The sequence below is a fragment of the Lepidochelys olivacea genome (assembly GCF_965140295.1).
Source record: "Lepidochelys olivacea isolate rLepOli2 genome assembly, chromosome: 3".
NCBI classification, from domain to species: domain Eukaryota; kingdom Metazoa; phylum Chordata; order Testudines; family Cheloniidae; genus Lepidochelys; species Lepidochelys olivacea.
This window is the reverse complement of record NC_140413.1, coordinates 11,821,693-11,834,309: the sequence shown is the minus strand read 5'-3', so window position 1 is coordinate 11,834,309 and position 12,617 is coordinate 11,821,693. Positions and strand designations below refer to the sequence as shown.

Here is a 12,617-nt window from a genome sequence, read left to right as displayed (position 1 = left end):
CACAGAGGGCTAAAGCATTATAGTGTTTGACTTTGAAAACTATTTGGTTTTAAGCGGCTCCTAGCATCCCAGGCAGGGACATCAGCATAGTACATTAACTGGCTTTGGCTCACAAACGAATGCCCTGGCTCCCCAGAATAACCTCAGCCCTGTGATGGGTGCAAAGCGCTGTAGGTTGTAAACACATTTAGCCAGTAGTTCTTTACAGTAATCCCTCCCACTGGTGACAGACACAGGGATTAGCCATGTCAGAACCATGGAGGAGAGTGGCAGATGCTTGTTAAGGCTCCTTGGGTGGGGAGGAAAAGCAGCTTTGGGAATCAAATTGAAGCTGTTGCAGATGGCACACATCTATAGATACATCCTGTAAAATCCGTGGTTTGGGCTGAGGGCCTGGAAAGCATCTCAGGGTTAATTCTATCCTGCTCACAAAACCTCAAGGATACTAGGGCTACGATTTTTCAAAATTTCAAAATCACGAGTCTGCATTGTGCATGGTAAGCCCAAGTGTCCATCCAGCATCTGTGCATGGTCTCTTTACTCCTCGAAATCCAGTGTGTGTTCAGTCCTTGGCGAGCTGGCTACTCTAAGAGCCTTCTGGGGTTCAGGAGGCTGCTGAGGCTGGGGATGAGCAAAGGCTGCCCAGTGCGGGGAGAAAGGCCAGAACTTTGGAAGGCTGGGATTGGGAAGCCACATCCCTGGGTCTGAACTTCATGCTGCTACTGGGTCTCAATCTGATCCTTGGGCCCAGAACCAGAAGAGAGGAGGTTTGCACTGGGAGCTCAGGTGGGGAGGGGTTAGCATGGCAGTAGAGGTGAGTGTGAAGTCCGGGGGGGGGGGGGGGGGGAAGGGGGCAGGAAGGAGAAGTAGGCAAGTATTAGTTTCCAGTTCCTCATTGCAGGAGCAGGAGATCTGATCGCTGACATGCTCTCTGGGACTCCAGCCCACGCTGCTGAGGCAGACGCAGAAGGACAGCTGCTGGGCTGGGGAAAGGTCGGGAACAAGGCAACCAAGCCATCTGGAACCAAAAGCCAAGGCTGCGTTTTCATTGGCGTTTGGTCACAAAATGGATCCATCTGCCCCCTGGCTAGCAGGGTCCAAGTGGACGACAGACCAAGCGGGAGGTGCAGCTGCGACGCGGAGCGAGACAGGACTCCCTGTGTCGTGCCCCAGGAAACAGAGCCAGAAACAATACCAGAAACCTGACGCTGAGCGAGTTGGAAGGGAGCAGGTCCTAAAGTGCACGCTCCCATAGCCAAGCGTGGGCCACCAACGCTCAACTGAGCCCCAAAGGTGGGCATGCCTGGGAGCAGGCAGCATTAAATCAAACGATTCCCAAGCTCTAGAATAACAGCACCTAAGACAGAGACAGAGCTGACACCCCAGGCTCTATCCTGACTCCAGGGCCAGCCAATTAACAGCAACACTGAGCACTTCAAGAGCTTTGTGCCTTCCATGCATTGCATGGATGACAGTAAAGCCTGCAATGGGGTGGAAGCAGGCTGCCTGGGCAGCGATCATGGCAATTCAACAGGCCTCATTCGAAGGTGGATTTGATTAGAAGTATACACTTGATTTACCAGCTTCCATCTGAGAGTTTCTAACTACTTCAGAGACTCAAGCTGCACATCACCTCTGTGGAGGTAGGGAAACTGAGGCACTGAGCGGTTAAGGCAGGAATTTCAGTCTTGGGTGACTGAGCTACTAATGAGAAGAATGACAGGTTTCAGAGTAGCAGCCGTGTTAGTCTGTATCAGCAAAAAGAAAAGGAGGACTTGTGGCACCTTAGAGCCCAACAAATTTATTTGAGCATAAGCTTTCGTGAGCTACAGCTCACTTCATCGGATGCACTGCACATAAAAGGGTAAGAGTAACAAAGTGTTACTGCAAACCACACACATGATTATAATACCATAGATAGACACAGAATCATGGAACTGGAAGGGACCTTGAGAGGTCATCTAGTCCAGTCCCTGCATGACCATAAATACCATACAGATAAATAAATACCATACCCCAAAGAGCTTACAACCTTTTAAAAATCGCCAGTGATGGAGAATCCACCATGACCCTTGGTAAGATGTTCCAATGGTTAATTCCTTTCACTGTCAAAAATTTACATCTTTTCAGTCTCAATTTATCTAGCTTCAACACCCAGCCACTGGACTGAGTTGTACCTTTCTTTGCTAGCTTGAAGAGCCCATTGTCAAATATTTGTTCTCCATGTAGGTATTTATAGACTGTGATCAAGTCACGCCTAATCCTTCTCTTTGTTAAACTAAATAGATTGAGCTCCTTGAGTCTGTCATTATAAGACATGTTTTCTAAACCTTTAATCATTCTCATGGCTCTTCTCTGAACCCTCTCCATTTTATCAACATCCTTATTCTGCGGTCTTCTTGACTTGTGGCTACCAGAACTGGACACAATATTCCAGCAGCTGTTCCACCAGTGCCAAATACAGAGTAAAATAACTTCTCCTCTCCTACTGAAGATTCACCTGTTTACGCATCTCCTGATCACATTAGCCCTTTGGGCTACTGTGTTGCACTGGGAGCTCATGTTCAGCCGATTATCCACCATGACTCTCCAGTCTCTCTCAGAGTCACTGCCTCCCAGGACAGAGTCCCCATCCCGTAAGCATGGCCTACATTCTTTGCTCGTAGGGGTATATTTTGCTGTATTACAATGGACATTATTTGCTTGCACCGAGGTTACCAAGTGATCTAGCCTCATCCTATACCACAGCCTCAATTTCTGCAGCATCTGCAAATTTTATTAGTGATGATTTTACATTTTCTTCCAAGAGGATATAAAGGGATATAAAACCTCACACTTTGAGCTATGACTAACAGAGGTCAGGAAGAAATTTTCCTTGGGAGGCAGGCTAGCTCATAATCACAGTTTATTTTACCTTTCTTTGAATCACCTAGTACTGGACACTGTCTGAGACAGAATACAGACCTAGACAGACTGGGTCTGATCCAATATAGGCATTCCTAAATTAAGAACAAACAAGAGAAAACGACAGCACAAAGTTGCTTAGAAGAAGGGAAATACAAGTGTGTGGGAGCATTTGTGTGGTCTCTGGGGAGGCTACTTTATATATAGAATCATAGAAATGTAGGGCTGGAAAGGACCTGAAGAGGCCATACTGGACTGTACCTGTCCCTTGCACTGAGGCAGGACAAAGTATACCTAGACCAGAGGTTCTCAAATTGTGGTCTGCGGATAATTCCCTCTAAGGCAGAGGTGGGCAAACTACAGTCCACGGGCCACATCCGGCCCGCAGGACCCTCCTGCCCAGCCCCTGAGCTCCTGGACTGGGAGGCTAGCCCCTGGCCCCTCCTCTGCTGTTCCCCCTGCCCGGCAGCCTGGCTGTTTGGGGAGGCCCAGCCTCCCCTAACTGGCCCTCTGTACAATTTCAGAAACCCGATGTGGCCCTCAAGCCAAAAAGTTTGCCTGCTCCTGCTCTAAGGTGCACACCTGGGCAGCCACATGTGAGAGAATGAAGGGCCACCCACCTAATTAGTGGAGTCCGCCCAGGCACCGCTCCACTAATTAAGTGCCTGAACTCTGGAGAAGACGCACATGTAAGGTGAGGTGGTGGCCTTGGGAGGAATGGGGGTAGGTGGGAGGGGCAGTGGGGTGAGAAGAGAGGGTGGGGGGAATTTGGGACACGCAGAGCTGCGGCGGCCAGAGAAAGAGGCGACTTTCCCCAGCTCCAGGGCTGCGGCTGCCAGGGAGAGACGGCCCTTCTTCCCAGCCTCTGCTCCATGGCTGCTGTGGCAGGAGAGAGACCCCCTCCTTCCCAGTCGCAGCTTGGGGGTTGCCACGGCAGGGGAGAGAGGGCACATCCATCACATTAGAAAGGTAAGACTACTGATATTAAAATAGCAGTTATGTGCTTTTAATTGTAGGACAAAAAAGCGTTAATTTTTTTTATAGTGCTTTTATCCAAAGCGCTTTACAATTGTTAGCTACAAACATTTGGAAAGATCGTGTCGAAACCCTCAGCAATTTTCAAGTGATCCACAAAAAGAAAAGTTTTAGAACCACTGACCTAGACCATCCCGGACAAGATTAACCTGTCCTTAAAAACCTCCAAAGATGGCGATTCCACAACCTCTCTTGGAAGCCTATTCCATACTTCAGTATCCTTAGAGTTAGAAAGTTTTCCCTAATATCTAACCTAAATCTCTCTTGTTGCAGATTAAGCCCATTACTTCTTGTCCAACCCTTGGGGGACATGGAGAACAACTGATCACTGTCCTCTTGAGAACAGCCCTTAACAGATTTGAAGATTGTTATCAGGTCCCACCCAGGACTTTTTTTTCTCAAGACTAAACATGCCCAGTTTGTTTAACCTTTCCTCATAGGTGAGGTTTTCTAAACCTTTTTATCATTTTTGTTGATCTCCTCTAGACTCTCTCTAATTTGTCTACATATTCCCTAAAGTGTGGTGCCCAGAACTTGACACAGTACCAAGTGGAAAGGGACAATTACGTCCCATGTCTTACATATGAAACCCCTGTTAATATCAGTCTTTTTCTCAACTGCATCACATTGTTGATTCATTCAATTTGTGATCCACTATACCGGTGCTTGGAAGGGTTGGATTTTTACCAGTAAGTTTCAGTAAATGTTGATTTTACTACATAAACAGATGGGAAAATACTTCTTTCAATGAGAACAGAAATTTACATAAAGGCAGAGTAAGAAAAATGCTGTTTGAGACTGTATTAGAGCTTGATTTAAGGATATCTACTTTCCGTATTTTGACACATGATGCTGACAGTTTGTGTTTTAGTGGTTATAAGGTTTTTACTTTTTGAATCTTAATGTCTATTGTCATTAAATGATTATCTGACACCCCCCAATAATTCCCTGCAACTGTGAAAATTTAAATCAATAATAGAAAAAATGCTTAAAAATAAGCATCAATATTATCCACCAAATTTATTTTAAAAATAAATAAAAATTGTTCTCTGCCAAGCCTAATTACAACCCCCAGGTCGTTTTCAGTAGTACTACCACCTAGCCAGTTATTTCCTGTTTTGTGGCTATGCATTTGATTTTTCCTTCGTAAGGGAAGTACATTGCACTTATCTTGACCGAATGTCATCTTGCTGATTTCAGACCAATTCTCCAATGTATCAAGACTGAATCAAGAATCCAATGTTTTGCATTCTAACCCTGTCCTCCAAAGTGTTTGCAACCCCTCCGAGTTTGGTGTCATCCATAAATTTTGTGAGCTTATTCTCCACTCTATTCGCCAAGCCATTAATACTGAATAGTAGCAGACCCACGACAGATCCTGGAAGGACCCCACTAGATATGTCCTCCCAGTTTGACAGGGAACCATTGATAACTACTCTTTGAGTAAAAAGAAAAGGAGTACTTGTGGCACCTTAGAGACTAACCAATTTATTTGAGCATGAGCTTTCGTGAGCTACAGCTCACTTCATCGGATGCATACCGTGGAAACTGCAGCAGACTTTATATATACACAGAGAATATGAAACAATACCTCCTCCCACCCCACTGTCCTGCTGGTAATAGCTTATCTAAAGTGATCATCAGGTGGGCCTTTGTGTGGGGGGGTGGAGGGTGAGAAAACCTGGATTTGTGCTGGAAATGGCCCACCTGATGATCACTTTAGATAAGCTATTACCAGCAGGACAGTGGGGTGGGAGGAGGTATTGTTTCATATTCTCTGTGTATATATAAAGTCTGCTGCAGTTTCCACGGTATGCATCCGATGAAGTGAGCTGTAGCTCACGAAAGCTCATGCTCAAATAAATTGGTTAGTCTCTAAGGTGCCACAAGTCCTCCTTTTCTTTTTGCGAATACAGACTAACACGGCTGTTACTCTGAAACCTACTCTTTGAATAGTTTTTCAACCAAACTTATACTCAATTTATGGTAATTTCATCTAGACTACATTTCCCTAGTTTGCTTATGAGAATGTCATGTGTCAAAGGGGTTACTGTAATCAAGATATATCATATCTACAGCTTCCCCTCTATCCACTAGGCCAGGAACCTTCTCAACGAAGGTAATTAAATATTTAGAGTAATTTTTACAATGTAAAATATATTGTTATTACAGACACACACACAAAGGTGATGAGAGAATTCAGATGATAAATATCAGCTAGCACTGATGCCATTTAATGTAAAGGCAGTATTGTCTAGTTGATGGAGCAAAGAACTGGGACTCAGGATACCAAGGAGCTCTGCCACTGGCTTGCTGGGTGACTTTGGCCTAGTAACATGCCCGTGCCTCAGTTTCCCCATCTGTAAAATGGGGATAATCATACTGACCTGCTTTGTAAGTCAAGTTGGGATCTATTAATGAAGAGCACCATATAAGAGCTAGGTATTATTAGCTATTATTATGACTAGTAAAAGTAGGACATGAGGAATGAGGACTCCTGGTTTCTATTGTCAAAACTTTGCTACTGACAAAGTAAATTTGGGCAAGTCACTTAATCTGTGTATCAGTTTCCTCAGCTACCAAATTGGAGTATTTACCCTACCTTGCTGGGGAGGTGGAATTCACTGTTTGCAAGGACCCCCTTCATCGCAGAGTGCAGTGTTAGCAGCCAACACTTGACTTGGTAATAACAAGCTGAATCATCTGTATTGAAATCAGAGAATTAAAACCTGCAACATTGGGCACGTTAATGTTTCCAAGCAAGTGGCAACACAGGATTTCTCTTCACCCACCCCCATGAGCCGTCTAGATTCCATACCACGCAGGGAAGTGCAGATCTTTAGAAAAGACAGACTTAGTGCACTGTGAGCTTCAACACAAATAGACAGAAGCTGCATTTAGTAAAGGTTAGCAACTGCCATTTAGAAGACCACAATCTATGAAACACTGCAACTATCTGTCTCAGTGTCTTTCAGATAAGGCCTTAAAAAACAAAGACTCTGTGGGGATATTAAAGGTCTCAGAGCACTGAACACAAGAAAGGGATGTGCCCACGGTCTTGGCCAAACATTCCCTTCTGTCCCACACAACTAGTGAGCATGACAATTGTTTACCCAGCAACCACCCTCCACCCCAGAGGTAGCTGCATTTTAGTTGTATTCTAAAAAGCCCTACATGATAACTAGGCAATGACAGCTAGTAATCTTATGCCATACACAGAACTATAATCTGTATGTCTCAGATTTATAAAGAGGAGCCCTGTACCATTTCCGTTTTACAGATGGGGAACTGAGGTACTTGCCCATGGTCAGACAGTGAGTCAGTGGCAGAGTGGGGAACAGAATTCAGGTTTCCTGCATTCCAGCCCACCTGTGATCCAAATCCTTAGTGAATAGCTCAGAGACCTTGTGCTACATAATAGGGACACACAGCAAAGAACAAAAGTATTTCTTTCCATTCGCTGGACCAGGGCTTTGTAAAGTTTTCTGGTCCTAAAGCACTTGTACTGCCCACCAAAGGACTTCCAGGCATGCTGGTTGCAAGATTTCATACCTTAATACCACAACATCCTTAGCATTCTACTCCCAAAGCTCTGGTCAATTCCAATGTGATTTTAGTAGACAATCTCATGAATGGCTAAAGTTAATGATATCTGCTATTTCAAAGCGGGGTTCCAAGCTTTCAGATGGCACAAAACACTGTTTTCTACTAGCTTTGGCAAATCAAGATAGCAACTACTCAAATCTATGTCTGAACTGAAGCAGAAAGGAATCAAAAGCAAATTAGTCATTAGCATGATTCAGTTTTAAATATCTGAAGTCTCATGACCAGCCAGGTTTGGAAACAGATGTGGTTGGCCAGTGGGGAACTGATAATCCCAGCCTCCCTGGGCTATACAGCAACAGCTTTGCAGGCCTGAGGGCTCATGAGATTTGTGACAGAAGTGTTGTTGCTGGTCCTTCTGTCTAACACTACGGCAGGTCTAGTCATGGAACTTGGACCAAATTATTTTCATTCTCTGCATCTGGAAGCTGATTCTCTTCCCAATCCCACCTCCTGCCCCCATTCCTGTCTGCATGTGAGGTGGAACCAAAGCACAAGGGCAGCTTTTAAAGAGGCTGATATGAGGGGGACTGTGAAATTTTCCTTCACGCTAAATCAGAATTTCTATAAGTGTGAAATTATTCTCATACCGTGTCAGCTACAACCGATAACACCCGTGTCTTCCTTGTCCTTCTAAGGAGAAACCCAGGAGCACCACGTGATCAGAGATTCGTAGGCCTAGTGAGTTTCACCCACTGGTGACTGTATCCGCTATGCAAGTCCAGCAAAGCGGACTGCCTGGAGATTCCAAGTCGAGGCACACAGTGTTTCTACAGCAATTCACCGGGTTACTCAGGTTTTCTTTAGTGTGTTGCCTCGAGGACACTAGCAGGGTCAAAGTTCCTACCCTGAGTACTGCTTCTTGCTCCCAAGTGGGGAGGAAGCTTGCGTTGCTGCTGCTTTTACTGTACTTGCTCTACGCACAGAGGACCGAAGCCTCTGGGGCTTTCATTCTGATACCACCACTGGCACTAACTTCACACGAAGGCTTCAAACCATTCCAGATGTGGTTACGAATGAAAACTAAACTCTGCTCTCACTCACCCGGAAGCGCCCAGATTAATAACAATGAAGTCACTAGAATAAGACAATTGGAACCACTGTTTAACCTAGTTGGCAAGATTAGCTTTGCCCTCTCAGGGCAGATAAAATTTTAAGGCCAGAAGAACCCACTCGGATCATCTAGACAAGGGACTGGCAACCTTTGGCACATGGCCCGCCAGGGAAATCTGCTTGTGGGCCGGGCCCGTTTGTTTACCTGCAGCACCTGCAGGTTCGGCCAATCGCAGCTCCCACTGGGCACGGTTCGCCGTTCCAGGCCAGTGGGGGCTGCGGGAAGCGGCACAGGCCAAGGGATGTGCTGGCCGCCCTTCCTGCAGCCCCCATTGGCCTGGGACGATGAACCATGGCCAGTGGGAGCTGTGATTGGCCGAACCTGAAGACGCTGCAGGTAAACAAACTGTCCCTGCCTGCCAGCGGCTTTCCCTGGTGGGCCACGTGCCAAAGGTTGCCGATCCCTGATCTTGACTGACATCCTGCAGAACACAGGCCATCATAATTTCACCCACTGATTCCTGCCCAGAGCCCCAAATGGTGTGGCTGAACTAGGGCATTTCTCTCTAGAATCCAGTCTTGATCTAAAGACTGAGACCTAGTCTACACCACAAAGTTAGCTCGGTTTAACTATGTTGGTCAGTGGTGTGAATAATCCACACCCCTGAGCAGCAGCGTTAAGCCAACCTATGTCCTAGGTAGACAGCGCTAGGTCGGCAGAAAGATTCCTCCATTGACCTAGCTACCACCTCTCAGGGAGGTGGATTACCAGCGTCGATGGAAGAACCCCTCCTGTCAGCATAGCTAGCGTCTACACTGAAACACTAGAGAAGCTGCCTCACTGTAGCATCTTAAGCGTAGAGAAGCCCTGAGATTAGAGCCCCATCATTTTGGGGGTTGTGCAAACACACTCAGATCCCAAAGTGCTTGCAATTTAAACTGAAACAAGATGCACGTAACAAACAAGCAGAGGGACCATCAGGACTCCAGCAAGATGAATACATGGCTGTGTGGACAGGCTACATGCACCATTGGCAGGTAAGAGGGGCATTTAACAGGACACCTGTAATGTCCTTGCTGGCCACATGTAAATTAGAGTGTCAAATTCTGCTCAGTCATACCAGTGTTTCCCCATCACAGTGAGGTCATCCCAGTATTTTATAGAATCATAGAATATCAGGGTTGGAAGGGACCTCAGGAGGTCATCTAGTCCAACCCCCTGCTCAAAGCAGGAGACCCACTGTGTATGATCTGATGCGGCTGGATAACTTCATTTGGAGCAGGACTGGCAACAAGTATTTAAAACACCCAACGTACGGCCATATGCTGTTTAACATAATCCAGGGTATTGTGCAGACAGAGGGGCACGATCTATTGGCTCACACACAGGACAGTGAAACAAGAACTCAGGAGCTCTAGCCCTGGCTTTGTGCCTCTGGGCAAGTCACATAACTGCTCCGTGCCCCAGTTTCCCCCATCAGTAAAATGGCGATAAGACTTCCCAAACTCACAGGGGCATGGCAAGCACTGGTGTTTGCAAAGCATTAGGATGAACTGCATTTAGTGTCCAATAAAAGATCTATCTATAAAATAGAAACAGCAACTGTAAAACTATTTGGTCCAAAGACGGGCATGCAAAACCTGGAGACCCCGGTGACAACTTTTTCTAAGTTCTTGAAGTATTAAAGAAAGAACCAGAACCCTTTGTAAGTCACTTGGGAGGTACCGGTGGATCCAAAGAGGAAGACTGCACCAGAGCGGGAAAGTTCAGACTGCAGGTGGCAAGTTGCAACCACAGCTCACAGCTGGCCAAGAACTAGGCACATCCCAGGATTTGTGTTATACCCAGAGTCCCTCACCTCAGCCTGCTTGTCTCATTTACCGGTTATGTCTCATCTTGTAGACTGAGACTTTCAGAGACTAAGGGAGTGAGATACGTACATCTCACTGAATATCAACAGGGTTTGGAATGGGCTCATCAAACCACCCTAAGTCATTTAGGAGCCTCAGCCCCAGGGACTTGGGGAAGTTACAGCCCTCCCAGGAACTTGTGCTCCTAAGGGTACACTGACACTGCAGTCAGGGGGGCTGTCCCTTCTGGCCTGGGTAGACGTACACACACTAGCTTTGATCCAGATAAAATGAGCCAAAAATAGCAGTGGTGCTGCAGCTACATGGGTGATGGGACAAGCGAGCTGCACCCCCCTCCCCGACAGAGCGTGTACTCAGGCAGCTACCCCGTGTCACTGCCCATGGAGCCATTGGCCACACTACTATTTGGAGTGCACCAGCCTGACGAAAGCTAGCACAAGCATATCTACCTGAGCTGGAAAGGACACTCCTGGCTGCCGTGTGGACGTACCCCAAGTCGCTTACACTCCTTTGGAAACCTCCCCCGTTGGTGGTCAGCTCTTTAGGACAGCGTCTGTCATGTGCTGTATGTCCGTGCAGCACCGACCACCATAGCTGGTTGGCCTCCAGGATCTTAAACCGTTACCACCACCCTCAGCCTGGGACCATCTTGAGAAATAGGTTTCAGAGTAGCAGCCGTGTTAGTCTGTATCCGCAAAAAGAACAGGAGTACTTCTGGCATCTTAGAGGTGCCACAAGTACTCCCGTTCTTCTTGAGAAAGAGACGCCAAGCCACCTTCCCTTTAGTACAGGAACAGCAGCTCAGCCCCACCTCCCTCACAGGCACTATGGGCGAGAACATAAACCGGTGTCTCATCTCCAAGATGCCTTTACCTTGCACTCTCTTTGCAAAGCTGTGCAGCAACTTGGCCATGGGCCGTTTGCCAGGCTCTCCTGCTGCCTGCGTAAGTAAACACGCTGGCACCAGCTGGAGTTTGGAATCCATCGAGTGCAATGCCAGCTGGTGACGTGGAGAACAGTCAGATTAGGGGAATGAGTAATGAGCAAGCGGGTGGGAGAGGAGCTACTGTTTGCACAGAACTGTTTGCAAGGGTCAGGGACGGCATTAGCCAAAACTAAGCTTCCCGAATGCTGTGCAAATTACAGCCCTCTGCCCTACTCCAGCTACCAGCCAGATGGGTTTTAATCTCCCCATCACTCAGAAGGGAATCTGCTCCACTGAATACGATACTGACACCTGATCCAATAACAGCCTAAACTGGTGACATTAAAACCCCAATCCTGGCACTAGGCTGACATCCAACAGCCACTCAGTATGTCTACACTGCAAAAAAGGCCTGCAGCAGTAAGCCTCAGAACCTAGGTCTACACACTCAGACTCATGGGGCTTGTGCTACGGGGCTAAAAATAGCAGTATAATGTTCCCGCTCAGACTGGAGCTGAGGCATGGAAACCTAGCGAGTGGGTGGATCTAAGAGCCTGAGCGGGAACGTCTACACTGCTACTTTTAGCCCTGTAGCATGACATTGGGAGCCACTCAGCTTGCCACAGGAAAGTGAATGGGATAGCGGGGACCAAAAATCAAAGGAACACAACTCAATTATTATGAGAAGTATTTGAAGACGCATAATCACACTCCACAGCCCACCTATTTACTTATAACTGGAGAGTGAATGAAGTCAAAATAATTCTTAGTGTGGGAGCTGCTTATCCCATATAAATGCTGGGGTGCCCTTTCCCCCCTTTAGAAGAGAACCTAGAGCACATGCATCACCATGTACCAATAATTCATGGCCCCGTTACTGATGTACCTTGGATTATTAAAGCTGGAATTTTAAAATGTCAAGATTTTTAGACAGGTTTCAGAGTAACAGCCGTGTTAGTCTGTATTCGCAAAAAGAAGAGGAGTACTTGTGGCACCTTAGAGACTAACCAATTTATTTGAGCATGAGCTTTCGTGAGCTACAGCTCACTTCATCAGATGCATGCCGTGGAAACTGCAGCAGACTTTATTTATACACAGAGAATATGAAAAAATACCTCCTCCCACCCCACTGTCCTGCTGGTAATAGCTTATCTAAAGTGATCATCAGGTGGGCCATTTCCAGCACAAATCCAGGTTTTCTCACCCTCCACCCCCCCACACAAAT

The 12,617-nt window shown here is 46.7% G+C and overlaps 1 protein-coding gene across 2 annotated transcripts in view; it reads right to left on the bottom strand.

Annotated features, from left to right (window-relative positions):
• TRAM2 (translocation associated membrane protein 2) overlaps nt 1–12,617 on the bottom strand; it is a 48,003-nt gene that overhangs the window by 24,012 nt on the left and 11,374 nt on the right. Inside the window, exon 2 of one of the 2 annotated variants that reach the window (XM_084622349.1) lies at nt 6,542–6,642. The exons of the other annotated variant lie outside the window; for it this stretch is intronic. Within the exon in view, the coding sequence (XP_084478475.1) occupies nt 6,542–6,642 (101 nt within the window). The remainder of the gene's footprint in view (nt 1–6,541; nt 6,643–12,617) is intronic. 2 annotated transcript variants of the gene reach the window in all.